Source organism: Delphinus delphis, chromosome 19, assembly GCF_949987515.2.
Source record: "Delphinus delphis chromosome 19, mDelDel1.2, whole genome shotgun sequence".
Classification (NCBI taxonomy): Eukaryota; Metazoa; Chordata; class Mammalia; order Artiodactyla; family Delphinidae; genus Delphinus; species Delphinus delphis.
The window spans coordinates 9,519,568-9,547,230 of record NC_082701.1 but is presented as its reverse complement, the minus strand read 5'-3'; the positions used below and the strand labels follow the sequence as shown (position 1 = coordinate 9,547,230).

At 62.2% G+C, this 27,663-nt stretch overlaps 2 protein-coding genes across 2 annotated transcripts; one reads left to right on the top strand and one right to left on the bottom strand.

Moving 5' to 3' along the window:
- Positions 1-1,648: 1,648 nt before the first annotated feature.
- On the bottom strand, positions 1,649-10,163 carry TMC8 (transmembrane channel like 8). The gene is made up of 16 exons (XM_059996716.1): positions 10,128-10,163; positions 9,337-9,490; positions 8,997-9,145; positions 8,501-8,650; positions 8,127-8,209; positions 7,460-7,596; positions 7,046-7,193; positions 6,508-6,678; positions 6,068-6,207; positions 4,469-4,592; positions 4,028-4,125; positions 3,662-3,845; positions 3,376-3,506; positions 3,128-3,286; positions 2,625-2,703; positions 1,649-2,137 (listed from the first exon to the last, which is right to left on the bottom strand). The coding sequence occupies exons 2-16, from the start codon at positions 9,486-9,488 to the stop codon at positions 1,880-1,882; spliced, it is 2,163 nt and encodes a 720-aa protein (XP_059852699.1). The 5' UTR covers positions 9,489-9,490; positions 10,128-10,163; the 3' UTR covers positions 1,649-1,879.
- A 2,646-nt stretch (positions 10,164-12,809) lies between these two features.
- Positions 12,810-27,530, top strand: TMC6 (transmembrane channel like 6). Its single transcript, XM_059997845.1, has 21 exons — positions 12,810-12,927; positions 14,202-14,335; positions 14,490-14,632; positions 14,805-14,900; positions 15,221-15,379; positions 16,683-16,788; positions 16,933-17,026; positions 17,266-17,523; positions 17,814-18,004; positions 18,856-19,000; positions 19,667-19,822; positions 20,248-20,402; positions 20,509-20,590; positions 20,820-20,917; positions 22,014-22,109; positions 22,277-22,352; positions 23,040-23,173; positions 23,315-23,491; positions 23,584-23,662; positions 25,954-26,021; positions 27,257-27,530. The coding sequence occupies exons 2-21, from the start codon at positions 14,277-14,279 to the stop codon at positions 27,321-27,323; spliced, it is 2,439 nt and encodes an 812-aa protein (XP_059853828.1). The 5' UTR covers positions 12,810-12,927; positions 14,202-14,276; the 3' UTR covers positions 27,324-27,530.
- Positions 27,531-27,663: the final 133 nt, after the last annotated feature.

Here is a 27,663-nt window from a genome sequence, read left to right as displayed (position 1 = left end):
TCGTGGGGCCCAGAGCCCAGTCTAGAGGACTCAGAGTCCCAGTTTCCACAGCTCAGGCCCGCCCGGCCCGTCTCTACACCGTGGCTCAGGCCGTTCCTCTGCCTTCACCTCCGGTCGAGTCCTCCGTCCCCCAAGGCCCTGCTAGTCGCCCACTCCACGAAACCCTCCTGCTGACTGCGATGGCTCCCCCCTGAGCCCCAGGTTGCCTCGCTGGGCCGGCACGGTCACAGGGCCATCAGGGCCCCTTCCCATCTGTCCCACTTTGCTCCGTTAGGCCAATGACCATGTTGTAATAGGGCCTCAACTGCTCTCCTAGGAAGGACACTATATAAGTAACTGCTCATTCAGTCCTCACAGCCACACAGAGGAGGGTGGTGTCATCCCCAGGCTTTGGTCAAGCAAACTGAGGCCGCGAGTTTGAGTTCCTCAAGGTCCTGAAGCTCGTCCCCCTCACATCCGGTGATGCACTTGGCGGGTTCTCTGAAGGCACGTGAAGGTGATGAGAAGGACCTGGATGCCTCAGTGCTGCAGGTTCTCCCGCTTCGCACCCAACAGCCTCACCCCCGGGGGCTCATTAAACCACATCGCTGGGCTCCACCCTTAGAGGAGGTGCGGTGGGGCCCGAGAACTGGCTTTTCTAACAAGTTCCCAGGTGATGTTGGTGCTGCTGGTCCGGGACCACACATTGACCCTAAGCTGCTAATTAACAACGTGTGTCGCCTTCCTTGGGGCCAGACTGGTTGCCCTCCCCAAGCTGAGCACGTAGCTCCCTGTGTCTCCCGCAGTCTCACCACCAGCCCCAAAACAGGGCCCGGCACTTGTTGACAGGCGGATGGGTCATGGGATGCTGGGTGAGTGAGAGAGAGGGACAGCGACAGGAGGAGCTGAACCAGCCAAGACTGCAACGACCACGTGAAGCCCCTGGACTGAGGGCGCCGGGCCAGAGCTGCCCAGATGCCGTGTCCAGGCTGGGAATCCAGCCAGGCGCTGGCCTCCTGCTGCTGGAAATAGAGCCTCGTCAAGCACGTCCTGGGGTTTCTCCTGACCTTCCCTCCTGACGGCTCTTTAGGCCAGCAATCCTCAACCCTGGCTGCCGGTGAGAGTCACCTGGGAGCTTTAGAAAGTCCAGATGTCTGGCTGCTGGCTGCACCTGGACCAATTGCATCAGAGTCGCTGGCACAGGGCCAGCATCTGACGGGGCTTCTCAGGAGTTCTCCGAGGCTGAGAACCACAGATTGAGAACCTCTGCAGCCTCGGCACCCGAGGCTTGGGAATCTTGGACGCAGCCCTGCCTTCCCGGGCAGCGGGCTCCGCTACCTCCCGGGGCCCACACTCGGAGTGTCTCCTGATGCAGGTCAGATCTGAGCTCTGCACCTTGCTGACTCATAACGTCTGTGGGTCTCAGTGGTCTCACATGTGAAGGAGGAATTACAGGATGTTGTGTAGGGTGCCTGCAGTCAGAGCTCAGTAAGCCCCCACTGTTTGCTCTCACTGCGGCCAGGCCTTCCCCTTCCCGCAGGTGCAGGTCTCTGGACTTTTATAATGGTACTGCCCAGGGTAAACAGTTCCTGAGCACTGCCAATGGATGTGTATTTATAAACTGCATTCATGGGTTACTATACTAACATATTATGCATATTACAAAACATTCAACAAAAATAGAAACTTTTAAGGATTGAGATAAAAATATAAATACAAGTTCCCATATTTTCTTCTTGATGCCCCTAGGTATATGCACCCCACCTTAGGGCACCCTGCTGGAGGGCCCACTGAGAGAGGCGGTGGTCACCTGGGGTCACGAGCATGGGGCGAGGGAGCAGGAAGTGGGGAGCTGCACACGGGGCCCTGGGGAAGCTCCGGGCGGTGGTGGGGGTCGGTGCTACAGCTCCGAACCGCTGGGGAAGCGGCAGCTACGGGCGGGGACCCGGACACCGCGCAACCCGTTAGAATCCTCAAGGGAGGGTTCCGGCCTGGAGGCCCTGGGTCCCGGGGAGCCCGGGCACGGGAATCCGGGGCAGAAGGATCTCGGGCGCGAACCTCGGGAGTGAGGGGACGCAGGCCCCAGAGAGTCGCCGGAGCCCGGCTCCGACATCAGCCGCGACAGGTCATCCACCAGGTGCCACTTCTCCTGCACTTGCTGGGGCGGAAGAGGGGAGCGAGCGGCCGGTTTACGAGCGGCGCCTCCTCTCACCAGCTGCCGCGGGAGAAGCGGCCACCTCGCAGTAGCAGCCCCGAGGCCCCGCCCCACCAGAGTTTCCCCTCCCCGCCCCCGCTACGGCCCCGCCCCACCAATCTCCCGCCCTATCCCTAGACCCGCCCCGCCGGGCCAGAGACCACGCCCCTCCCGATCCCGCCCCAGCCCAAGGCCGCGCCCCATCAGGTCCCGCCCCAGCCTGGCCAGAGACCACGCCCCCACCAGTTTCACCTCCTACTTCAGCCCAAGCCCACACTCCCGTTAAACCGGGTCCCCAAGCCTAAAGCCACATTCCTGTTGACTGGTTCCCGGCCGGAGGCACCGGTTCCCTCCCTCCACCTTCCCCACTTCTATCCGCGGCCTGAGGCCACAATCCCGACAGGGTCTTGCCCGGAGTCCGTGACCCCTCCCCAGTCCGGCGGACACTCACCCACACCAGTTGCTTCCGGAGCCCCCGGATGGCCCTCGCGCTGGCCTGGGACTGGGAGACGCACACGGTCAGGACAAGGCTTTGGATAGACAGGGATGCTAGGTCAGTCAGCCCCCCTACTTCCTCCTTCCCCACCCCAGTCTCTTAAAAACCACCTCCCGGGGTCTTCTCTCTTCCAGGTTCCTAGACACCGCTTTCTCTCTCCTCTCCTTCCTCCCACTGGTCGCTCAGCCCCTCTCCTCTAAATGTAGTAAGAATAACAAGCGCGGCAGGCTCACAGCGTGTCTGCACCAGGCGACGTGCTTCCCCAGTGGTCACTTAAAGTGCCCGCTTTACAGGTGAGGGCCTTCAGGGGCTGCCCAGGGGCACAGGGCAACCCCCAGGCCACCTGCCCTTAGGCCCCTGGCTCCCTGCGACCTTGGGCTCTCCTTGTCTGGCCCCCAGATCCCATGAGACTGGCTGGGGGTGCCCCCTCCCTCGGCCCCTGCTGCCCTGAAAGGCACCTGAGCAGGATGAGGAGGGGGAAGCTGAAGGCGTGGGAGCCCAGGTAGTGGAGGATGCGCTGGCTAGGGGGTGGGAGCCGGAGGGCCACCAGCTCTGGGACCACCTGCCAGGGGGCTGAGTAGTTGGTGAAGAGGCCACAGTCCCAGGAGGAGCGGATGCTGGGGAGAGACCGCCAGAGGAGGGCCGGTGTCAGTGCTCGGGTGACGAGCTGCCGGCCCGGCAGCCTCAGCCCGTCTGCTCCCCTCACCTGCTGACCACATAGCCCAGGGGCACAGCGGCCAGGAGCAGGCCCAGGATGAGCACCAGCTGGAAGAAGAAGATGGAGCTGGAGGCGCGGAACGGCCGAGGGGACGCCCTGGAGTTCCTCAGCAGGGTGTACTAAGGAGCGAGCAAGGACACAGGGGCCTCAGCGCAGTGTGCAGATGGGAGGTGCCCGGCGGGGCAGCAGCAGGAGGTGAGGGCTGCTCTGCTGCTGGCGCTCGGGGTGCCCACACAGGTGCGGCCCTGCTCCCTCCCAGCCTCCGAGCCCTCACCTTCTTGATGTAGAAGGTGAGGAAGACGAAGATGCTGTTAAGCAGGGGCAGCAGGGGGCAGTAGAAGAGGCCCATCCAGGTGACTGTCTGGCCCTCCACGATGTCCAGCACGTTCTTGGGCAGCAGGAACTCCTCCCGGTCCAGCCAGGCCCAGAACCGGCCCGAGAACCGCTCCACCAGCAGCCTGGGGGAGGGGAGTGCCCAGGTACCCACCACCCAGAAGTGTGTGGACCTCGTTGGTCCTGGCTGTGGACCATAACACACTCACACGGTAACAGGCATGTAGAACTGCTCACCCCTGGCTGTGGCCACTGGCCACCCCCAGACACGCCCACTCCACCCCCGTAGTGTCCCCACGTGGCTCACCTCCTAGGCAGGCTGACAAGGAAGGTGAAGGCCACCGTGAGGAGGAAGTTGAAGATGCTGAGTTTGTACAGCTCCTCCCCCACCGAGTTCTCCCAGCACTGGTCAGAGGGGGCATCTGTCACTACCCTCGGTCCCCAACCGCCCCTCACCCACCCGTTGGGGGACTCTGTGGTCTAGGAGCCTTGCCTGGAGTCTGATATGATTGCTAAGTTAAAACCCGGGCCTGGGATAAGATTTGAGCAGACAAAGCCCACAGTCTGGGCTGCCTCTCTGCAGAGCGCAGAATGTGATGTGAATGGCGCCCCCTGGAGGTGACTTCTGGGTGGGCAACTCTGCCCACAGCCTCTCACAAAGGTGAGACCCTGAGAAGGACGAGGAGATCAAAGAGGTGGGGCTTTGCAGAGGACAGGAGGGACAGGCCCTGATGGAGTCACCGGCCACCTGGTAGTCACATGCGTTGTAGCCGTAGGACTCACAGCTGGTCTTGTTTCTGCCAAAGCACAGCAAAGTCTGGCCCAGCGAGAAGGAGAACATTCCCAGGCTGGCCAGCTTCAGCACCACACACCTGGGGGTTAGGGGAGGGGGCGGGGACTGTGTCAGGGGAGGAGCCCAGGTACATGGCACATCTACTCGGGACACAGGTGTGGCTGACATCTGCATAAGCTCAAGTCTCTCCCGGGCCCAGCCCCCTCGAAACCCAGAGCCCAGCCTCCTTCCAAACTGCTCCATGCGTGGCAATATTTCCCAAAGTGCGTTCCCTAGAATCTTGGTCTCCAGATGATTCACAGGAGAATGGTTCTGTTTACATCAGTTTGGGAAACACGGCACAGTCCAGCCACCCTCCCCCCACACCCAGCTTGGAGATTCACAGGCACATACGTGCTTTTATATCATTAATGCAGGTGAGATCTCTCTTCTAAGGCCTATTAATGCCCTAGTCCGTTTACACTGTCCATATATCACAAACACGTGCATGCACACTCCTGAATAATATGTAACTGGATCACACAGGTAGGGTGGCCTAACCCCAAACGATTGCCTGCACGTTATATCAAAGTGTGGACTTGCTTTCTTTCTTTTTTTTTTACTTTTTATCCATACTCCGCAGTACGTGGGATCTTACTGCCCCGACCAGGGATCGAACCCGCGCCCTCTGCATTGGAAGCACGGAGTCTTAACCACCGGACCGCCAGGGAAATCCCATGAAGTGTGGACTTTCAAGGCTGATGCACAGCCGGAGCCTGGCTGGGAACAGTGGTTCTTGTGTTGAGGAAGGCAGGGGTGGTGGGGGCTTATTTTCATCTTCCATCCTTTTGAGCATTTTGAATTTTTTTTTTTACCATGTGCACGTGCTATTACCCATTCCAAGAATAAAATTTCAAAGCAAACACAATCTACCTCGGAATGGGTAGATACGCAGAATGGGCTCCGGACAGCTTCTGTGCCAGGGAAGCCCGAGGAAAAGCAGACCGTGCCAAGTGAGGGGTGGGTGGCAGACGGAAAGAGAACCTGGGCTGGAGCTGTTGTGTGTGTGGGGTCCTGTGGGTGGGTGGGTCCAAGGCAGGACCCGAGTCCTGGGAGAGGAGACAGAGCAGAGCCTGGGGGCGGAGGACGGCTTGAGTTTGAACCTGCACCCGGCAGGCATGGGGAGCCTCCCTTGGCCAAGGCGCTTGACCCTTTCAAACCTCAGTGTCCTCACCTATCCAGTGGCAGTGAGGATGGTCCTAACTTCACAGGTCACGTGAGGGTGTCAAAGTGAGGGGTGTAAACCCTCGGGGCACATGGGAGGGAGCTGTGTTCCTAGGTGGGTGACTGTGGCACCCAACGTGTCCTGGCAAAAACAGTCACTGGCTTGCTTTGGATGGTGGGGACTGGAGAACCTTAGACCGGGGCCCCCCAGACTGTGTGTGGGAGCAGCTGCCTGCCTTCCTTTGCACGGGACCCCTGATGCCAGGTGATAACCAAGACAGGCGGCAGGACACAGCCCTTCCATGCCCTCCACACTCCGTCCCACCTGTCACCCCCCCAGGTGTCACTCACCAGATAAGGGTGAGGTTGACCTCAGTGTTGGGAGGGTAGTTTTCCAGCTGGACCAGGAAAACAAACAGCAGGGGACCCAGAAAGTTGACCAGGGCGATGACCCCAGGGGGCAGGTACTGGAGCAGCAGAAACAGGGACTCCTGTGGGGAGAAGTGGATAAGGGGGTGCCGTGGGCTGGAGGGCCCCCAGCGGCTCCCCTATCCCCTACGGCCCCCTTCAAGTGTAACTCTGGTGCAGGCCCGGAATCTGGAAGCCCACGGATTATTCCCAGTGGCAGCAGGGGGTATCCACAGGTAGAGCCTGTCTGACTTGGTTATGACTTTGGGCAAATTGCTTTAACCTCTGTGAGCCTCGGTTTCCTCTTCTGCAAAGTGGGACCATCCCGTCTCCTCCCCCAGGTCTGGCCAGGATTAAATAAATGCATGTCAGTCGCCTGGCACCTCCTTGTTGTCCTGCGAGTACTTGGTGGCCCAGAAGATAGCACTGATGGCCCCAACCACCAGGAGCCCGATGAGGATGTTGACCCGCAGGTAGGTGAGCAGGTGGCAGGCCCTTTGAGCCCGGGTCTGATGCTGCACCATCAGCAAGTGACGCCCCTCCTCCAGCTCCACCTGTCACGGGGGCAGGGGCAGGGGCACAGGTGGGTTAGGGCTGGCCCAGGTGGAAGCGGAGGGGGCTGGCAAACAGCCCCAGGTCGGTGTGCGTGGGGAGAAAGGCTGCCAGGCTCTAGGCAAGGTTGGGGTGACGCTGAGGCGGGGACAGACGGGCTGGTTTTGTCCAGAGCATCCCCAGAGTACCGTGCAGGTGAGCGCTCACACCCAGACACGGCACAGCCCCCGCCTCCAGCTGGAAAACCGTGTGTGCACACACACACACACAGACACACTCCCACACTCAAGCCACACACTCATACAGTCTCACGTGCTCTCACACTCATTCACTCTCACAACTCACACTCACGCACATCCTCACACACACCTTGAACTCGTTGCTGATCTCATGCTTCTTGATGGTAGCTGCCTCCTGCCCCTGGATGCAGAAGTCCCAGGAAGAGAAGACCTTGGCGCTGAGAGGTGACCTGTAGTCCTGGCCCAGGAACATCTTCTGTGGCAGCCCCTTCACCATCCTGGAGGGGGCAGAGGCCAGGGCTCAGCCTCGGCTCGGCTCTGATCTGGGGTGGGAAGTCCCAGGCAGCCCTAAGTGCAGCCTTTGGACTCGGCCTGGGTGGGGGGGGTGGGGACACAGGAGCGGTGGCCCCGCTCCTGAGGTCTGCAGCTGGGGATGGAACCTCCATTGGCAGGGACTCCCTGCCAGCTTGGGGGTACCACGCCAAGCAGGGGTGATCAGGGAAGACCCCCTGGAAAGGGGTGGAGGCAGGGGCTCTGCTCTCACCGCCGTAGAATCCCACAGAAGCAGAGGAGCAGGCAGGCCAGTGGGCTCAGTAGGTAGGCCAGGCGGATGCTGTATACTGAGCTGCTCTCAGGTCCCGCTCGGTACGCACCGTAAAAGAGATAGGTGTTGTTGAAGGCCTAGGGATGTCAGACAATGACAAGTGAGCCAGGCTGTGTGCTAAGTGTTTTCTTGCTGTTAACACATTAGCCCTCACAGTGACCCCATCAGGTAGAGAATAAGAGTATCCCCATTTCACAGAGGCTCAGAAGGGTTGGGCAACTTGCCTAAGGACACACAGCTTGGAAGAAGAGCCAGGACTGGAACACGGGAGCCTGCACGGTAACCACCCAGTGGCTTCCAGGGATGAGGGTAGGGTGGTGCTTATCCCAGAATCCTGGACACTTTTTCCCTTCTTGTCCTTCAAACCCCGACCCCAGCTGGGCTCTGAGGGCCGTGGGCACATGTCCATGGGCCTGGGCTGTGCACAGTGGCCTCAGCCTCTCTCTGACCCCACTGCTGACCCAGCCAGCCTGTCTGTGGAGGACCGTCTCCCTAGAAGCCAACGTGCCCTTGGAGGGGTGAGGGTCCTCTTAGACTGGGGTTCCCTGAGGCTAGATCACCAGGTTCCCCAGCCTCCCTGGTCCACAGCCAGTACAGACCCACTCACCCTGCCGGTTAAAACATTCCAAAGTAGATTGTTGAACTTGGGAACACCAGTCTGGGGTTGGTGGCCACCAGGACACTGGAGGGCTGTCGAGGAGGGAGAGGGGTCCAATAGGGAAGGGTCCCCAAGGCATAGGTGAGGCTCTGCCCCTCTCACTCCATAGCCTCCCATCTCAGGAGGCCTGAGCAGGGTCATGAGGGCATGTCAGGAGGCCTGTTATGCAAAAGGCGAGATCGAGTAGAGCCTCACGGCTGGACCCAAGCAGGACGATGCCCCGGGTTTGGACACAGAGGGTTGGGGCTGTCCCAGTGGACCAGGCCCCACAGGGTTCAGGTGGGCTCGGGGGGCACTGTTCCCTCCGTGGGCCAGGCACTCACTGAAGTTCAGAGCAGGTCCTCTGTCAGGGGGGCGGAGCCAGGTCAGGGGCAGCAGGACGAAGCTGGTGGTCAGAAGTAGGGTCAGCAGGTTAAGCAGCAGCAGGAAGCGAAGAAAGGTGAAGTAGGACTGGATTCCGGTGCCAAAGAGGCCTGCGGGGAACAGCAGGTGGGTCCGGAGGCGCCGAGCCGTGGGCCCAGCTGATAATCTGAGGGTTGTGGGGGGTGGGTGAGCAGCCTCACAGGGACCTCAGTGTAACAGCCAGTCCTGGAGGCTGGCCTAGCAGTACCTCTAACAGCCACCAGGGGTGCCATCATCCACCAAGGTTTGAAGGGTGGCTCTGGGGGCAGAGGGGGATGTGTGAGGAAGGCGGGGTGGGTTGGTGGGGGTGGAGGGGTACAATGGCCAGGGGGATAATGCCCTCCTCTGGTTTCCAAACTAGACATTGAGACTCCAGAGAGGGGAGGCAGGAGGTGGGGATTGGGGTTCGGGTCCTACCCCCGATCTCGTAGAGAGCCCCCTCCCAGAGCCCACAGCCCCGGGCCAGCGGCCGTGCTGCCTCCCCCAGGCGCCGTCCTGCAGTCTGCTGCCTGTGACGCCACTGCTGCCAGCACGAGGTCTTCACCCCCTCGGGCTCCCGCAGCTGCCTGGGATGGGGTGGTGACGAGAGGGGTCCCTGAGTCACCCAGCATGCCCACCTGGCCAGGTAGAGCAGCACCCTGGGCCAGGGAGTCTTCCCACTGCTGGTGATTTCCACCCCGCCAACCAACAGGTGCATCCTCTCCCCACCCCCACTGCTCCTCCTCCGCTGTGTTCGGCAAGGTGTTCGGGCACCCACCGGATGAAGCGCTTGTCCACCATGGCGTAGGGCAGCAGCCGCACAGGTTCCTGGGAGGAGCACAGCCGCTCCATCTCCTGCTCCCACAGCTCCTCGCCGGCCGGCTCAGGTTCTGGCTCCCCTGAGGCCTGCACCGACCACTGCCTCAGCATCTCTGTGATGGGGTTGAAGTTGGGGTTGTAACGCTCCCCCTCCTGGGAGGGGATGCTGTTGGAGGAGATCTGGCTCAGTCTCCAGCCACATCTCAAAGCAACGTATGGCCTCAGTTTCCCCATCTGTCAGACGGGGAGAAAGGTCCAAAGGGCTCGGAAAGATGGGACGTCACAAACAAAGCCAAGGCCAGGTGTGGCCACAGTTAAGTGCGGTGGAGCCCAAGGCCCGCTCTGCCCCACCGCAACCGGTTACCAGTGGCCGCAGCCCTTCCCCATCGCCCCCTGGCAAGGGACAATTCCACGTGCCGATTCTCCCATTGGGAAGACCTCTCTGCCGCAAACCCCAGCAGTTCCCTGGATTCAGCATACTGCAACACCTCGAATCTGGACGTGTTGGGACCTCCTCTGTCTTCTACCTGGTGGTCCAGATCCCGGGACTGGGTCCACCCCGGCCCCCCATGGAACCCAAATGGGGAAGCGTGGCTACAGCCCCGGCCGTGGGAAAGGAAGGAAGGGACCCCTCTGCCCCTCAGCAGCGGCTCTCACCCCTTCCCCGCCAGCTGCCAGCAGCTCCTCGGCCTCAGTTCTCTCTTCCACCCCCTCACGATCCCCCCTCCCCTCACGCTGCACCCAGCTCACCTGGGGACAAGGGACCTAGAGACCGTCCTCCGACTGGCTCCCGCCACTCCCGGCGGGGCTGCGAGAGAGCCGAGGGGAGGGGTCACATGACAGGAACCCCAGCACCCCTAGCCGTCGCCTCCCCGCACTCCTCTCTCCCCCGCCTCCGGCACTTCCTCCGCGCTCCACTGAGGCCCGCACTTCCTGAGGGGGCGCGGAGCGCCAGCAGGCAGGTGAGAGGCGCTGCGCGTGCGCGCTGGGCGGGGGTCGGGCCCTTCCCCTCCCCACGGGGGACCCGCGGCTTCTGGGCCGAAGGTCTGACCCTGCGGGGCTGCGGTCGGCTGGGCGCAGGCCCCGCCCCTTATCCGCCGGTAGCCCCGGCTCCGCTCGGCTCAGAGGGTGCGATAGTGCAATAACTTAGGGGGTGGGTCCGACCACTCAGGGCTGCTCGATTTTCAGAGGCCCTAGGCGTTATTTCTCAACTTCCCGCCTCAATCTTTGGCACTTAAGCCGAAGCGGCCCAGCGCCTGGCCTATAGGAAGCGCTCAGGAACTCGCTGCACTCATGCCCCGCCCCGGCGAGTTATCTCGGCCCTTTCTCTCTCTTGGGACCCCCTGGGAGGCCCCGCGGTCCTGTCCTTCCTCCTTCTCCCTCTCCGCCTCCTTGAGGGCCCCCCCTCATCCCTAAAGAGCTCCAGTGTTTTTTCTGCCTCCCTGCCTGCTTCCGCTCCTGGTTTTCCAGACTCCCCCGCCCCCCCCCCCCCGCCCCGCGCCCCATGCCAGGCCCCAGGCTGGGTGCTGGTGCTGGGCACACAGTGAGCATAGAGATAGAGACGGAGCGGGAGAGGGGGGACGGACTAGTAAATGTACATGTCACTAGGAAGTGGCACATGCTCCAACAGGGTTCAATCCCGGAAGACTCCTCAGAGGAGGTGACTTTCAAGTTGTGCCTGGGATCATGCAAGTAAAACGTGACTGGAGCATGGGTGTGCAGGGCAGGGAGTAGTGTTGGGGGAGAGGCGGGGGCTGGGCAGAGCTAGTTCTCTAGGCTGAGGTGCCTGTACCAAGATCCATCCTGAGGCAATGACTATTTGGGCATCCTGGCTTGGCTCACCTGTCCTCCCCTCCAGGAGGGCCCTCCCCTTCCTTTCTGCCTTCCAGCTCACTTTTACCCTGCCCGCCTCTCAAGTCTTCTCCCAACCAGAAATGGCTCCCACCACTGTCCAAATCCCACCCTTTTCTCAAACCCAAGGGTGACTCTCCTCTGGCCTGCCGGGCTTTTTCGAGGTCAGGTTTCTAGGTAGAGCTCCCAGGTGGACAAGACTTACACCCTGGCCGATGACACCCTGGAGGCTGACTGACCTCTCGGCCCGTTTCCTCATCTGTGAGCTAGGGTCATCAGTGCCCCCCTCCCTGGCTTGTGGGGAATAACGGAGCAAACAGCAATGGGGACAAGCCCCCAAGTGTGCCTCCCCTCTTCCCCACCTAGCACACAGGAAGAGTGCCAGAACTCTGCTGGAGAAACCACGCCCACATCGGGAGGTCGGAGATAACCCCGGGTTCTACCAGCCAGTTTGGGGCTAGTTGTCGCAGGAGGCTGTGCTGGAGGAAGGGGTTACACAACGTAATCCTGCAACGCCCGCCGTATCCGTGTGGCTTTGCCGCATGGTGTTATTTTGATAATCGCCCTGGGAAGTGGGAGGGTCTGGAATCATTGTCTCCATTTGAAACTTGGGGAAACTGAGTCCCACAGAAATTGGCTTCAACCGGAGATTGGAACACTTCCAGACACTCGCCGCCTTCATCTTGGTCAGACCTCAGGGTGGGGTGAGAGGAGGGGTCGGAAGCTGGTGGGGAGAGGGCACAGTCGCCGAGGGCTCGACGGGGAGGGGAAGCAGGAGGAGCGGGGCGCGCCCCCCCAGCCGGGTCACGTGACTTGTCCGAGCCCCGTCGCCACGTGGGCCGGGCTGGGCGGAGCAGCACCCTGGCCCCGCCAGGCCTGATAAGCTCACAGGTCGCCCCAGGGCCCTTGGCCACTCCCTCCCTCTGACCTCACGACCCCTCCCGCAGCTGGTGGAGCCCAGACACAGTTTCCGGCGGCCCTCGCGGGGGACAGGTGAGCCGCGCGCCGGGCCCCTCCTCCCCAGCGCCTCCTAGGCCAGTGCCGGGATGCGGATGCCGGGTCGTGGGTGGGGGCCGCAGCTCCGGGGCTTGGGGACCTCGCCCTCGTCCTCCTAGCCCCATCCAATTCCCCTGCGGCCACCAGCTCCACCCCCTCCGAATTCCTTTGGGCCTCTGGGGCCACTGGGCACTGAGTTGACTCCTCGGGTTCTCTTGGATCTCCCTGAGTTCACTACCAGAGTTGACTCTCTCAGGGGTGTCCGGGCGGGGGACGTGAAGATCTCAGCTCACCCCAACAGTCAGGTGGCGGGCGTCAGGGGAGAGGGCGGTGGTGTGTGTCTCTCGGGATGGGAAAGGGTGGGGAGGCTGGGTTTGCAGGTGGGTACCACTGGTGAAAAGTGGGCGTGTGGGAGACTGGCAGATGAGGGGTCCAGGGTCTCTCGGAGTTCCTGCCTTCCCTCGGCTCAGAGGCTGGGCCGCGGCGCTGACTGGGCAGTAGCTGCTCCCAGAGGACTGGCTTCCGGCTGGGGTGGGGTTTCTGGAAACGCGCCCCACCCTGCCCCTCCCTACCTGGCTCACGGCTCAGGAATGGTGCACCCTGGGAGCTCCTGCCCGACTTGTCCCTGCCTGGGCGAGGGTGCCAGGGTGCTGGGTACCAGCCGGACAGAAGTCTTGGGCAGTGCCCAGATGCCAGTGCCCAGGTGAGCCCCCATCCCCCAGGCAGCTTCTGAGCGCCTTCCATCTCCCTGCTTCTCCCTCCTGGAGAAGGGGTGTGTGGGAGAGGCCTGTAGATCTGAACCTGGGAAGGAATTCCAGCTCTAGGGACTGGATTGGGGGGCACACCCTCAGCCCCAGCTACTTACCATTTCAAGCGGAGTTAAGAGTCCACCTCTGACCTCTCTCTGCTGGTTTCTCCACCCTGTGCTCCTGTGAGAGAGAAGGGGAGGGGGCTTGGACTCTGTGCGGCCTGGGCTCAGAGACTGAACACCCCTAAGTGAGGGCACTGTCTGGGTACAGCCCTAGCGGAACCTGCTCTGTCTGGACTCCCTGGCCTCGCCCGAGGAAGCCCCTTGAGCTGAGCCAGCTTTCCTCTGTGCTGAGTTCTCTGGGGGTGAGGGTAGCGAGGAGGGGTGGACAGGGCAGACCGAGGGCTGGGCCCCGTTTTGCTGGGGCAGAGCCTGCAGGACTCAGGGGGTGGTTGGGAGCCTGCTGCCCTTGCCCCACTCCCACGGGCTGAAGAGCCTGGACAAGGCCGCCCTGGTTCAGTTGTCTTGGGTGATGGCAGAGCCCGGACAAAGGCTGCCTGTTCAACGCCCAGCACCCCTCCCCCAGCCAGCTGCCCTGGCCTGCGGGAGGTGATGGAATATACGGGAGTCTCCCAGGAGGGCTGTCAACATTGACGCGCCCAGGCTGGCGTGGAGTGACTCCTGTGGGGGGGATGCAGGGTGGGCCGCAGCCGAGGAGGCCATCCTGTCTGCCGTTCTGTCAGGCGCTGGTGGGGGTGAGGGCCCAGGCTGCTAGCTGTCTGTGGGATTTCCGGCCGGGAGGAAGTGCTGTGTGGTCACGGGCGGGCACAGGGAAGGTCTCAACTGCTCTGACCTTTCCCACCCAGAGGGCGGCATCTCTGGGTCAGAACCCTGGGAATGGAGAACCTATCTACAGGCACCCCACCCGCTCCCCATCTCTCAGGGATGGCGTCACTGAGGAAGCCGGTGGGGAGCTGCCCAGACTCCCCTCACTTCCTTCCTCCTTCCCTCCGGAATGAGCTCCCCCTCAATCCGTTCTGGCCTGAGGATTATTTGGGGCCCCTCACTTGGCCACTCGTTTGGTGTTTGTGTGTGGATGGGGGCAGGATGGGGGCTCAGGCAGCCTGGGCTGGGAGTGGCACCCCCCCCATGGTCCCCAGGGAGCGGGCAGTGGAGCTGGGTGCCAGGCTAACTTTGCTGTAACGCTTTCTGTCTCATCACGTGGGCAGCGGGAAGCTCCTGAGGCTGTGTCCAGGCTCTGAACTACCCTAGGTCGGCAGACTGGCTGTGGGTGGGCCGCAGATATGTCCCGGTCGCTGGCTTTTGTCCTCAATGTCCCTGAGACCCCACAGGACCCAGAGGAGTAAGTGCTCTGAGGTGGGGCTGGGGGGCTGGGATGTATCACCCCCAGGGAGAGGTGGTCTGGACCTCAGCCCTTCAGAGGGGGTAGGCTGCTGGGGCGAGGACTGGGTCAGCCGCAGCCTGAACTCCTGCCCCTTCCCCCATTCTCACCACAGCAGCCAGGAGCCCAGCCCCTATGATGAGAGCGAAGTGCACGACTCTTTCCACCAGCTCATCCAGGAGCAGAGCCGCTGGGTGGCCGAGGAGGGGCTGGAGCTGCAGCAGAGGGTGCTGGGGGCTGGAGCCCTGGGGGCCTCAGGTGAGCCCGCCTGCCCTGGCCCAGGCCGGGTGCTGGGATGTGTGGGCCGGACACGGAGCCTCTCAACCTCTCAGGAAGCCCCTCCTAGCAGCCTGGGGCAGCGGGTGGGCAGGGGATATCTCCGGCCAGTGGTGTCTGTAGAACCTCTGGACGAGTCTTTTTTGCTGGGCAGGCAGTGACCGCCAGGCCTTGCTGGGGCCCGAGGGCGCCCCTGTCTACAGCACGGCCACACTCCGCATCTTGGCCAGCATGCCCAGTCGCACCATTGGTGAGTGGGACCCTCTGCCTTTGGACCCTGGGCTGGGCTGCGGTTTCCGGCGGGGATCTGTGTACCTCAGAGCCAGGCCTCTTCGGCTCTTACCCCACCCCGTCTGCTGCTTGGAGGCCCAGCCCAGTCCCATGCAGCCTCGCCGCGGTCTAAAAACGACTCCGGAGTCGTCACGGGGATAAAAATATGCTCTTGGGAACCCGGTGGTGCTTGAGGTCTCTCGTGAAAGAACTTTCATGGGTCCTGGGAAGGAGTGGGGGGGCAGCCCCTGCTTCTACATAAGAGGGGCGCGTCCCCCCCCTGACCAGCGGCCTCCACAGGCCGGAGCCGCGGCGCCATCATCTCCCAGTACTACAGCCGTACAGTGAGGCTGCGCCGCAGGGCCGGCTGGCCTCAGCTCAGAGATGTGGGCCGCTCAGCCCGGCCCAGCCTCCGCCTGTACGACCTGGAGCTGGACCCCGTGGTCCTGGAGGAGGAGGGTGAGTGAGGGAGGGCCGGAGCCTCGGTGGGGAGGAGGTCAGCAGGCTGGGTCGGGGGACTGGGGTGCAGTGGGCTGTCTGAAGGCCCCCAGCGGTGAGGTCTCTTTGCAGGGGTATGGGAGTGTCTCGGTGTTCTGGCCACTGGCGTAGAGAAGTGCGGGCCTTTCCAGCTGCACAGTGTTTGGCTCATGCAGGCACGCGCTCCACAGCGTCTGTTGAGCATTTGTAGTGTCGCAGACGCTGGTGTTGGCTTTGGGATGTGATGGTGGTAAGCAGACCCAGTCAGCTCTCATGCAGCTTATTGTCTGCCTTGTGAAACAGACAGGAACCAAATAAATGGATAAGTGGATGGTTGAAGCTCAGATAAGGGCAGCTGAGGAAAGGCATGCCGCAGGAGAGTGTCACGGAACCTGTCTAGCCTGGAGCGACCCAGGAAGGCTTCCTGGAGGAAGTGACACTAGAGTCAATGGGGCATGGGCAAAGGCCCTGAGGTGGGAGCCTGCCGGCTTGCCTGAGTATCTCGGAGGCCTGTGTGGCGGGGCTGGGGAACAAGGGAGAGTGGTCATAGGAGGGAGCAGGGCCCAGCTCACAGGTTGGTCTTCAGCCAGGTGATCTCTGGCATCAGTGCCCAGGGGCTTGGGTACTTCCTGGGGCCCTGCCTGTGTTTCCTCTCCCTGTTTACCCAAGGCCTGCAGCTGGTGGGTGACGGAGCAGTGCAGGGTGGTGTGGGCTCTGAGGTCAGGATGGACATTCCAGTTTCATTGTGTAAACCATGCCAGGTGTCTGCTTTCTGGTCATTTTTTATGTGTAAAGTGGGGTTAAAATAGCACCCCCTTTCCAGGGTGGTTGTGAAGATGAAAGGAACGAGGACATAGGGGAGGGGCAGATCTCCAGGTCCTGCCCTCCCCTTCTCACCCCACCAGGCCTTGGCATAGTGGGATGTGGTGGGGGGACAGTGGGGACTGCTGAGTGGGGGGTGGACGGGGCTCAGGGGCATTGGGGGGTCAAAGCAAGATGCGAGTGGGGACCCAAGAGGAGAGTTTGGTTCAAGGCAGAGGGGCCACTGGGCTGGGCCTCGGAAGATGCTGGGAGCTTGATCGTGTCCTGGGCTCCAGGGGGTGGAGGTGAGAGAGTGATGGCCAGTGGGGGTGTGGGACAGGTGGGCAGCACAGTGTCCTAGCAGAGAGGAGCCATCGGGCCCGGCAGGGCGGCAGAGGCCTGTGTTGCCGGGGAACAGCCACAGTTGTGGGAGGGAGGGAAGGATGCTGCGGGGAACCTGCAGGGCTCCCTCCTGCTCCTACAGAGAAACGGGGCCTCCTGGTGAAGGAGCTTCAGGGCCTGACGGTGGCCCAGCGGGACCACATGCTCCGGGGGATGCCGCTGAGCCTGGCCGAGAAACGCTGCCTGCGGTCAGTGCCCCTCGGCCTCGTGCGGACCCCAGCCCCACTTCCTCGGCTGGGCGTGGTGGTTGGTGAGAAGGGCCCTGAGCCTGCGGTGGGCGGGTGGTCCCTGGGAGGGAGTGGACCAAGCCCTGACGCTGCCTCTGCCCCCAGAGAGGAGAGCCGGCCCCCGAGGGGCAAGCGGAGGGTCCGGGGGCGCCATGGGCTCCTCTCCTGCTGCAGCCGGCTGCGCGACAGCTGTATCCTGGTAGGCGCCTCTGGGCGGCTGGGGGCGGGGGCGCTGAGGGGGGGCCATGTGTTCTCCCTCCGCGTGCTGCTCGTGGGGTCCTCTAGCCTTCAGCCTGGCTCTGGGCGTGATCGACCCCCCCCTCCCCTAGCGGCTGCCCCTCCACTGCCCCTGCGCTCTAGGCCTGGCCCGGGGTCTGGTTGGGGGCCGGCTCCCCTCTCCAGCCTCGCCTGAGGGCTGTCCTGCTGCTGGCCCCACAGGCGTCGCACAACCTGGGGCTCGCGCTGCTCTCGGGGCTGCAGGCCCTGATGCCCTGGCACTACGCCCTGAAGCGGATCGGGGGCCAGTTCGGCTCCAGCGTTCTCTCCTACTTCCTCTTCCTCAAGACCCTGCTGGCCTTCAACACGCTGCTGCTGCTGCCACTGCTGGCCTTTATCGTGGCTGTGCAGGCCGCCTTCCCGCCTGCGCCCTCGGGCTCCACGCCCGCCTTCAGGGGCCTGGAGCTTCTCACAGGCGGGGTGAGGCTTGGTGGGGGCGGGCAGGCGCCCCCTTGTCACGGCTTCCTCCAGGGATCCCCACCCCACCCCTTGCTGCGACTCCGGGAGGGGGGTGCCCTGGCAGCTCCAGGGTGGCCGCGGCCCTTTGCCCACCTCCGTGTTCTCCTCACTGCCCCTGCCCTGGCCCTTCCCCTTCCGCCTTTCCCCTCGCCCTGCCCCCTGGGTGCCCTCCATCTGCCTTCCAAGCCTGAGGGTGGGTCAGGTGCAGGGAGGGGGAGAGTCCCTGATGTGGCCGGGCGTCCTCTCTACAGGGCTGCTTCACCCACACCGTCATGTACTACGGCTACTATAGTAACGTGACGCTGAACCAGCCATGTGCCTCCCCACTGGATGGCGGCCAGTGCACGCCTGCGGCGGGCGGCCTGCCCTACAACATGCCCCTGGCCTACCTCTTCACCGTGGGGGTAGCTTTCTTTATCACCTGCATCACTCTGGTGTACAGGTAATAGCCCTCCACTCTATGACCCTGGCTCTGAGCGCCATTGATCCACCCATACATCCATCTGTCCATCCATCCATCCATCCAGCTACCCATCCATTCATCCGTCCAGCTACCTATCCATCCACCATCACTTCCTCATCCATTCATCCGTCCATCATCACTCCATCCATCCATCCATCCATGGATCCTGCCTTCCTTCCATTCATCCATCTACACTTTCATCCACGCACCCATCCACTCCACAAACATTTGCTGTGCTCTGCTCAGGACAGGAAGGTAAGTGAGTTTGGTGCATGTCCTTGAGAAGCTTGCTGTCTACAGGAGAAGACGGGCCAATGAAGAGGCTGGGAAACTCCTGGTGTTATGTTGCTCCGGTGTTTTGGAGCATAGGAGAGGAAGTCAGACCAGCTCCCCAGGGCGGTGGCACTCATCCCAGAGAGGGAGGTTAAATAAGGGTGGGCTGGAGAAAGGCCGGGGAAGGTGTTTTGGTTATCGGGAGAGGCAGTGCAAAGGCCCTGAGGTGAGCCAGCACCCTCTGCAGCCACGTCTGGGTGGGAGGCAGCCAGCCATGTTGGTGGGGAGTGGAGCCTGACCCCTCTTCTAGCCACCTGTGGCTGGCGGGCACCCTGTTGGTCAGGGCTGATCTAAGAGTGGCCGGCGGTCCACACCAGGAGGCTGAGAGCTCTGGGCTAGAGGTGGGGCAGGGAGAGTGGCTGGAGGCCCATCCAGCGCCGGGAGGGCCCCCCTGAGTGGGTGGTAGGTCTTGGCTGCAGGGAGCATCCCATCTGTCTTCTCCCAGCCTCTGCGCCTTCCGCCCCATCTCACCCTCTGCCTGCCTCTGCTTCTCCCAGCATGTCCCGCTCTTTTGGGGAGAGCTACCGGGTAGGCAGCACTTCGGGGGTCCATGCCGTCACTGTTTTCTGTTCCTGGGACTACAAAGTGACTCAGAAATGGGCCAGCCGCCTCCAGCACGACAATATCCGAACCCAGCTGAAGGTGAGCTGCCCAGGGGCCCTGGGGCCGCTGTCCCCCACCCCGTATCCAGGGAACACCAGTCAGGGCCTGCTCCAGTGGGAGAGGGTTAGGGCTGCTCTTGGGCCCTCTCCCCGGAGTCCCCGTGTCCTCCAGCCCCCGCGGGCAGAGGCCTGCGGGGCGCCAGCTGGCACGTGTCCCAGTCCCCGGAATAGCCCTGGGGTACACGAAAGGACACTGCCCAAGGCCTCAGGGCTCGAGGGTGGCTGGCTGGGCCTCGCGGAAGGTTCTCTGCCTGTCTGGGGTTTCCCGCTGCGGGATTCGGGTCAGGGCAGCTCACGGCTTTGACCTGGCTGATGGGCCCCCAGGGAGTGCCCTGGGGCTCCGGGTCAGCGAGGGTACGGCTTTCCACAGGCAGGACAGCTCAGGAGGCAGGGCTGGGGAGGGTGCGTGGGAGCGGCTGGGGCAGGCCTCAGCCTGCGGCCCCGTCCTGCGGTCTCCTGGTGCCTGGAGGGGCCCCAGAGCAGGGGGAGCGACGGGCCGTGGCCCCAGGGGTGGGCGGGAGGCGACCCCCGGTGCTCCCCGAGCCTCCCTGTGTGTCTGCTCCACGTGTCTCCTGGGGTGTGGCGCGTGTGTCTGCGTGTCTCCGTGGGTCTGTGCCACGGGTGACAGGCCCGCTGCCGCCCCCAGGAGCTTCTGGCCGAGGGGCAGCTGTGGCAGCGCCCCCGGAGGGCGTGCGAACGGCTGCAACAGGGGGCCGTGCTGGGGCTCGTTTGGCTGCTGTGTTTGGGGACCACGCTGGTGTGCGCCCTGGCCGTCTACACCTTCTCAGAGCTCGTGATCCAGGTGCGGGGAGGGCATGGGGGGGTCCCCGCGGAGGCTCCGGCCGTGGGGTCAAATGCCTGCTTCGTTAGACTGGGCCCCCTGGGGCCCCGCCGCCTCCGCCCGGGCCCTCCCTGGAGGCCACTTCCCTCACGAGCCTTGTTCTCATTCTTGTTCTGTTTCAACACTCTCCCTATTTTTCTGTCCTTTTGTTTTCTCATCTTCTTTTGGTTTCTCTTTTCTTCCGCCACACCTGTGTTCCATCCTCCGTCCTCCCCCTCCCACGCCCCTTCCTGTGCGGTTTGAACACTGGGCCTAGGGTGGAGGGTGGCGTGCCTGCCACTTCCACCCCCTCCTTCCACCCCGGGAACCCCTCCTCCGTCTCGGGCCCATCAGTGGACCTGCCTCTGTCCTTGGGGCGCTGACCTCTGGCCCTCCCACTGCCATAGCAGAGCCGCGTGTCTGCTGAGCGGGACTGGGCGCTGCTGGCCTTGCCCCTGGTGGTCTGCCTTCTCAACTTGGGGGCCCCCTACCTGTTCCGCGTCCTGGCCGTCCTGGAGCGGCACGACTCCCCGGTGCTAGAGGTGTACGTGGCCATCTGCAGGTGCGTGGTCGGATGGGACCGCCAGGTGGGGCTTTCTGGGGCGGGACCTCTGTCTCCCAGGCACCCCTCCCTCAGCCCGTGCACGCCCTCCCCCCTCTTTGCACAGGAACCTCATCCTGAAGGTGGTCATCCTGGGGATTCTTTGCTACCACTGGCTGGGCCGCAGGGTGGGCACCCTGAAGGACCAGGTGAGGGCGGGCTGGGCGGTGCTGGCAGAGGCGTGGGGCTCTCCGGCCCCTCAAGAGGGTCTGCCCTGGTCCCAGGCTGGGGGTGGACGTGGTGGCCCCTCACAGCAGCCAGCCCTCACCTCATCTTACCTGGCCCGGTCTACAAGCGTATTGGAGGCCCCGAGGTGGGCATGGGGAGCGGAGGTGGGGGGCACCAGGGCACTGGGGGCTGAGGCCGCGTCCGTTTCAGTGCTGGGAGGACTTTGTGGGCCAGGAGCTGTACCGGCTCATGGTGATGGACTTCATCTTCACGCTGCTGGACACGCTTCTGGGGGAGCTGGTGTGGAGGTGAGGCCCCAGGGGCAGGTCCCTGCGCTCACCTCCTGGGCACCTGGGCTCCCCCTGTGGAAGGGCTCCTGGCATCCTCACCTGTGTGGTGGAGGTGAGGGTCACTCAGGCGGTTCTCAGGCCTCTGAAAATCAGGACCTGACCCCAGATTGGGGCCATAAATCTCTACCCGTGACGGCTCTTCTGTAAAATATCGATAAACTGAGAAAAACATTTAGGAGACAGGATGTAACCTATTTTGAGGTTGGAAAGGAAAACAGGTTTCAAAATGATGCATATGGTATAATCTGTCTCATACAAAGGAAAAAGGGGTGGGGAGGAAGAACAGAAAGTAGAGGAACGTTTTCAGATGTCCTGGCTATGAGTGCTAGCATTGTAGGTGTCGTTTCCTTCTTTTTGTGTTTTCTTTGAGAACATATGAATTTAATAATAATAAGATTTTAAAAAAGCCGTAAAACAGGGACTTCCCTGGTGGCGCAGTGGTTAAGAATCCGCCTGCCAATGCAGGGGACATGGGATCGAGCCCTGGTCCAGGAAGATCCCACATGCCGCGGAGCAACTAAGCCCGTGCATCACAACTACTGAACCCGTGCTCTAGAGCCCACGAGCCACAACTACTGAGCCTGTGCTCTAGAGCCCACGAGCCACAACTACTGAGTCCACGTGCCAGAACTACTGAGCCTGTGCTCTAGAGCCCGTGCTCTGCAACAAGAGAAGCCACCGCAATGAGAAGCCTGTGCACTGCAATGAAGAGTAGCCCCTGCTCGCCACAACTAGAGAAAAGTCCGCGTGCAGCAACGAAGACACAACGCAGCCAAAAAAAAAAAAAAAAAAAAAAGGCAGTAAAACATTTGATGCTGACGTGCACATTTATACCTGGGTGTATCCATACATGCTTAGAAAAAGGACGGAGATGAAGCTGGCTGCAGTGTGGACCCTTCAGGGTGGGACCCCAGGCCGCCGTCTCCCCTCTGCATCACTGGGCACCCTGGTGGGGCGGGCAGGGTCTTCAGCTTGGCGTGCGGGTCGGGGTGGGGACGAGGGTCTGTCTTGGGGATTGGCCCTCCTGCGTGACCCCAGTGGTTCCTCTGCCCAGGCTCATCTCTGAGAAGAGGTCTCAGAGGAAGGGGAAGCCCGAGTTCGACATTGCGGGGAATGTTCTGGAGCTGATTTACGGGCAGACCCTGACCTGGTGAGCATCTCCCACTTGTGTCCCAGTGCCTGGCCCTTGGGGAGGCTGACTGCTTCCCCCTGGGCCACAGCAAGACGCAGCCCTGGGGATCTGGAGGGACCTGACCCTCACTTCCCCGGGGACCCAGCCTCTGGGATGCAGCCCTCTCCTCTCCTCGCTCTCCTCAGGCTGGGGGTCCTCTTCTCCCCGCTCCTCCCCGCCATGCAGATCATCAAGCTGCTGTTCCTCTTCTACGTCAAGAAGGTAGAGGTGCCGCTGGGTCCCTGGGAGGGCGGCGGGGCCTGGGGAGATCGTGCAGCCAGGGTGGCCGCTGGGCCGGCAGATGCGGAGCCCTGAGCCAAGTGGTGTGGGGCTGGCAGCCCAGGGCCACCCTCTGGGGTCAGTCCCACGGGCCACAGCTGACCCCCGTCCCGCCCCTGCATCACTGCCTTTGTCAGGGTCCGTGGTCACTGCCAGGTGCCCGTGCGCACGGGCCAGGGCTTAGGGCCGGGGGGCTGGGAGTGCTCAGGGCCAGGTCCTTCTCCCTGGTCCTGTGCTTCCTCCTCTGTACAACGTGATGCTGCTCTGGGGGTGCTGCCGGAGATGACGTTTATAAAGCGTCGGGCACGGTGGAGACCTTCAGTCAGTGGAGGTGGCTTTTAGTATCAACCCTTTCACATGCAGGTGACCTGGCCAGCCTGCCCCCCGTGAGCCTCAGTCTCCCCTCCGTAGACCGGGAGGTAGCCCCGCTGGCCCTTTCCAGCCTGTGGGCTGAGATTCTGAGTGTCCGCTTCTCTGCGGGGCTGTCCTGGGGGATCGGCTCGGGCTCCCCCTGCAAGCAGAACACCCCCAGCCCACTGCCGGCCTTGCCCCCTTCCCTCTTGGAGGCCCCACCAGGCCTGGGGGAGGGTGGGTGGCAGGGTGGTGGCAGAGCGCAACCTTTGTCCCCAGACCAGCCTGATGGCCAACTGCCAGGCGCCCCGCAGGCCCTGGAAGGCCTCCCATATGAGCACCGTCTTCATCTCGCTGCTCTGCTTCCCCTCCTTTCTGGGCGCTGCCGTCTTCCTCTGCTACGCCATCTGGCAGTGAGTGGGCCCTCGGCCTCTGGGGGCGCGGGATGGGGAGCTGCCCCCTGGGGCCGCTGTGGCTGGTGGCCGCGGTTTGGGTGGTGTGGAGGTGGCCTTTGTCCGGGCTGAGGGGTCAAGCCGCCCGCCCTCTTCCCCCAGGGTGAAGCCCTCGAGCATCTGCGGCCCCTTCCGGACCCTGGACACCATGTATGAGGCAGGCAAGGTGTGGGTGCGCCAGCTGGAGGAGGCGGGCCCCGGGGTCTCCTGGCTGCCCTGGATCCACCGGTACCTGGTGGAAAGTGCCTTCCCCGTCTACTTGGCGTCGGCTCTGCTGCTGTGAGTGCGGGGCAGGCCCGGGTGGGGGCCCTGGTCTCCCTCCCCCGGGGCTCCTGCGCGGGGGGCCCAGCCTGAGCGGCCATCTCCCGCAGGGCCGTGATCTACCTCAACATCCAGGTGGTGAAGGGCCAGCGGAAAGTCATCTGCCTCCTCAAGGAGCAGCTAAGCAACGTGAGTGCCCCTTGGGCTCCCACCTCGGGGGTGCCTGCTGGCTCACACCCGCGGCCCCTCCACACACCCCACGCCCCCCCGCCCCGCATCCCCACTAGAGGCTGCCCAGCCTTGCCCGCAGGCTGTCCCTCCCTCCTTGCGCAGTTACTGGGCCTCCCATCACCTTGAAAACAAGTCACTGCCCCGCAGGTCAGAGTCACTTGGGCTGGCATTTCCCCAGACAGGAATGGCCTTTCACCTGGTCCTGTCCTCCCGGGGTCTGGGCTGGCTGCTCAGCGGCACCTGTCAGTGACAGCAGGTCTCCCCTGAACACTTGGTGGGCCCTGACCTCATCCCCAGGGCCCCAACCTTGCCCCCAGGGCCCTGACATCACTCTCCCCACTGCTGTTTCTTCTTTTTTCCTTTTCCTTCCCAGTTTCTCACTTGTGTACTTAATGCTTGAGCCCACCTTGGGGCCAGCTGGTGCCTGTGTCCCCTAGGTGGTCACCTCAGGGCTGGTGGCCACCAGCCACTCTCCGTTAGAAATGACTTGGGGGTCAGCTGCTGGGTGTCAGCCGAGGCAGGACAGGGCTGGGGTGCAGCTCGCCTGTGACTCTGCTGCTAGCTAATTGGTGCAAGGACTCTGGGTCAGGTCTTCTTGGGTGGAAGGATGCCCTGGGGACAGCTCCCACTTTTTATAGGTTTATAAGTAAGGCAGTACAAGGTAACCCCTCTCCTCCCCTTTCACAAACCGAGGGCAGGGCTCAGGCTGGGCATTTTGGCTGAGGTACAGCTATTGGAAGTGGGCTTTTCCCAACCGGCTCCTGCCCTACCTTGTAGAGTTTTGGGGCCTGCGGTGTCCCGTGGTGGTGGGACGCACAGCAGCGTCGGGAGGGGAATCCCAGCTCCGCCCGCCGTTCCTCTAGGAGCTGAAGGACGGTTCCCCAGGCAGCCCTTGCTGCAGGTTGTGTCCTCCCAAGGCCGAGGCTGGCCCTGGTTCTGAGTCTTTGGGGCCACACTTCTGATCTCAGCCTGCGCTTGGAACATCTTTTCCCTGGCCTGGGCTTGTGGCTTACTCAGGTGCACAGCCCTCTGTACCCACCAACTCGATGGAGAGAAAACAGGGAGGTCTCTTAAGGAGGTCCCACCTCGTAGTGTCTCAGTGCCTTCGTGGGTGAGCCAGGGTCCCCAGCGCCCAGAACGCATCCTGACCAAATTGCTGTTTTCCCTTTGTGAAGACTCCCTGCGAGGAATCCAGTCTGACCCCGGGGTTCGATGGGCCCTGAAATCCGCCTGATGTTTACTGGGTCCCAGACTTAAAGCTTTATGTGCGTTTTCACAGTCACTTGTCGAAAGAGCCCTGGGTTGGCCAATACCTGCCCCAAAGACGTCTTTGTCCTAATCCCAGAAGCTGTGAATATGCCACGGTTACGTGGCATTGGGGTTGTGGGATTAGGTTCGCAGATGGAATTACAGTTGCTAATCAGCTGACCTGGAGGTGGGAGATTATCCTGGATTATTCGGGTGGGCATGATGTAATCGTAAGGTCCTTAAGAAAGGAAGTGGGTGAGTCATTGTCAGAGAAAGAGGTGTGAGAAAGACTGGACTGGCCATTGCTGGCTCTGAAGGAGGCCATGAGCCCAGGGATGTGGGCAGACTCAGAAGCTGGAACAGGCAAGGATAGATTCTCCCCAGAGGCTCCAGAAGGAACCAGCCCTGCTGACTCTTTGATTTTAGCCCACTGAGACCCATTTTGGACTTCTGACCTCCAGAACTGATGTTGCATTTGTGTTGTTTTAAACCACTAAGTTTCCATAATTGATTAGGTCAACAATAGAAAACTAATAAAAGCCCCATGACACAGACATTTGTATCCCTCTTTTACAGATGGTGACCGAGGTCAGAGGGGAGGTAATTTGCCCAAGACAGACTAAGTGTCAGGGCCGGTTGTACATTGAGTCAGGCTGGGTAGGCAGCCCTCACTGTGCAACTGATCACATTTCCCTTTTCACCTTGGCCACTAGGAAGCTTAGATGCGTGTGTGTGTGTGTGTGTGTGTGTGTGTGTGTGTGTGTGTGTGTGTGTGTGTGTGCGCGCGCGCGCGCGCGCGCGCGCAGCGCGCGCGCGCCCACTACTTGGCTCTTGGTATTTCCTTGTCCTTGTTTGGTGCCTCTGTCCCCCTTCTTTAAACTTTTTGTGCTTGTGATGTCAGACACTCTTTGTGAGCTACCCCAAGTGCAGTCTGGAACAGGGCACTTCTGGACGGACACGCGATGGATGTTTTCTCAGCCTTTGTGTTCTGGCATTTCTAGGAGGGGGAAGACAAAATCTTCTTAATCAACAAGCTTCAGCGTATCTATGAGAGGAAGGAGAGGAGCAGGTGAGGGGCCCTGGAGGGGAGTGTGTGGGGGAGAAGGAACAGGTGCTGCACCAGGAGGCCTCTTCCCGCCGGCGGTGGGGAGGGAAGTGGCTGCCGGCGGCCCGGGGTGGCCTGCAGCCCCTTGGGACTCCCCTACCCTCTTTCCCCACCTTTCCTCCTCAGGTGTGTGGGGTATTTGGGGGAGGAAGAAAACTTAAGTTTGCTGAGAAAGGAAAAAAAAGAAATGAAGGAACTGTGTGCAGGGGGCAAGGTGGAGCTGGGGGTCTCTCATGCCCTTTCCCTCCTCTCTGCCACCCCCGTCTTTCTTTTTTTAAATATTTATTTATTTTATTTATTTTTTGGCTGTGTCGGGTCTTAGTTGCGGCACGCGGGATCTTCGTTGAGGCATGTGGGCTCTTTTGTTGTGGAGCGTGGGTTCCAGAGTGCGTGGGCTCTGTAGTTGTGGCACGCGGGCTCTAGTTGAGGCACGCGAGCTCAGTAGTTGTGGCGCGTGGGCTTAGTTGCCGCACGGCACGTGGGATCTTAGTTCCCCATCCAGGGATCGAACCCGCATCCCCTGCACTGGAAGGCGGATTCTTTACCACTGGACCACCAGGGAAGTCCCTCTGCCACCCGCGTCCTGATGGGTCGGGGGTCAGCCTGGCTGGCCTTCTCAGACCCCTGCCCCCATTCTCCCCGTGAGGTGAACACCCCCCCTGCCCCCCGCCCCCACCCCACCGAGTGCTGCTGCCTCAGCCCCGGCTGCCCTGGCGCAGGGCTGGGGCTGCTCCTGTGGCCGCACATCTCACCCTTCAACTGTTACCTGCGGCTGAGCCCAGGGAAGGGGAGATGAACTCAGACATCGTCCTGCTGCCTGGACACACAGGCCACCCACGGGAATGCACACACACCCCTCCTCGACCCCTGCCCGGCCAGGTGGGCCAGCTGAGGTCTGCAGGTCGAGGCCCCTGGGGCTCCCCCGCCCCGACCCCAGGCAGCAGGAGCCCCCAGAATGAGCCATCTAACAAGATCCCCTGCCCACCCCACTCCCTCCCTTGCCGAGGCCTACCGGTGGTGAGTCTCGGCCTCGTCCGGCTCCTTCCACTTCTGTCCAGAGCCTTTCAGCCCTGGGAGGCCTGGAAACAGCTCCTGAGGAAGGCTGCCGGGGATCCTGTGGCCTCGGCTGGCCAGAGGGATGACCGTGGGGCTTCTCAGCCTCCCGAGCGAGGCCCCTTGCCGACTCCGCTTTCTGGCAGGGTTGGTAGAACCGAGGAGGCCGTGATGCCCCCGGCCGTATTCACAGACGACTGGGATGCCCAGTAGGACAGCGCTGGGCCTGGCAGCCCGGGAACCCTGTCACCCTGTCACCCTCGGTTCCCATGGACCTGCAGGCACAGATGCCGCCTGGAGATGGCCCGCTGGGACACGGGGAAGGTGACGGGAGTCTGCAGCCCGTCTGAGGCTGGAGCACCCCCGGTGGACCCTGCCCAGGACTCTATTTATCCTGATTAAACACATTTTGCGAAGTGGGCTTGTCTCGTGGGAGTCCATGCTTATGTTCAGGCCTGCCCAGGTGCCCAGGGCTGTAGGTACAGCCCGTGGACGACCTCCAGGCCGAGGTCATGGGAACTTCGGCCTCGTGCGTGTGCCGCCCCTTCAGTTT

Coding starts and splice junctions, on each gene's coding strand:
- TMC8 (XM_059996716.1), bottom strand. CDS start 9,488: ATGCTGAGGCAGTGGTCGGTGCAGGCCTCAGGGGAGCCAGAACCTGAG. Junction 8,651..8,996: donor GGCTCTCTACGAGATCGGGG/GTAGGACCCGAA, acceptor TGTTCCCCGCAG/GCCTCTTTGGCACCGGAATC. Junction 4,593..6,067: donor GTCAACCTCACCCTTATCTG/GTGAGTGACACC, acceptor CCTAACCCCCAG/GTGTGTGGTGCTGAAGCTGG.
- TMC6 (XM_059997845.1), top strand. CDS start 14,277: ATGTCCCGGTCGCTGGCTTTTGTCCTCAATGTCCCTGAGACCCCACAG. Junction 23,663..25,953: donor TCAAGGAGCAGCTAAGCAAC/GTGAGTGCCCCT, acceptor TGGCATTTCTAG/GAGGGGGAAGACAAAATCTT. Junction 26,022..27,256: donor GAGAGGAAGGAGAGGAGCAG/GTGAGGGGCCCT, acceptor GCTTTCTGGCAG/GGTTGGTAGAACCGAGGAGG.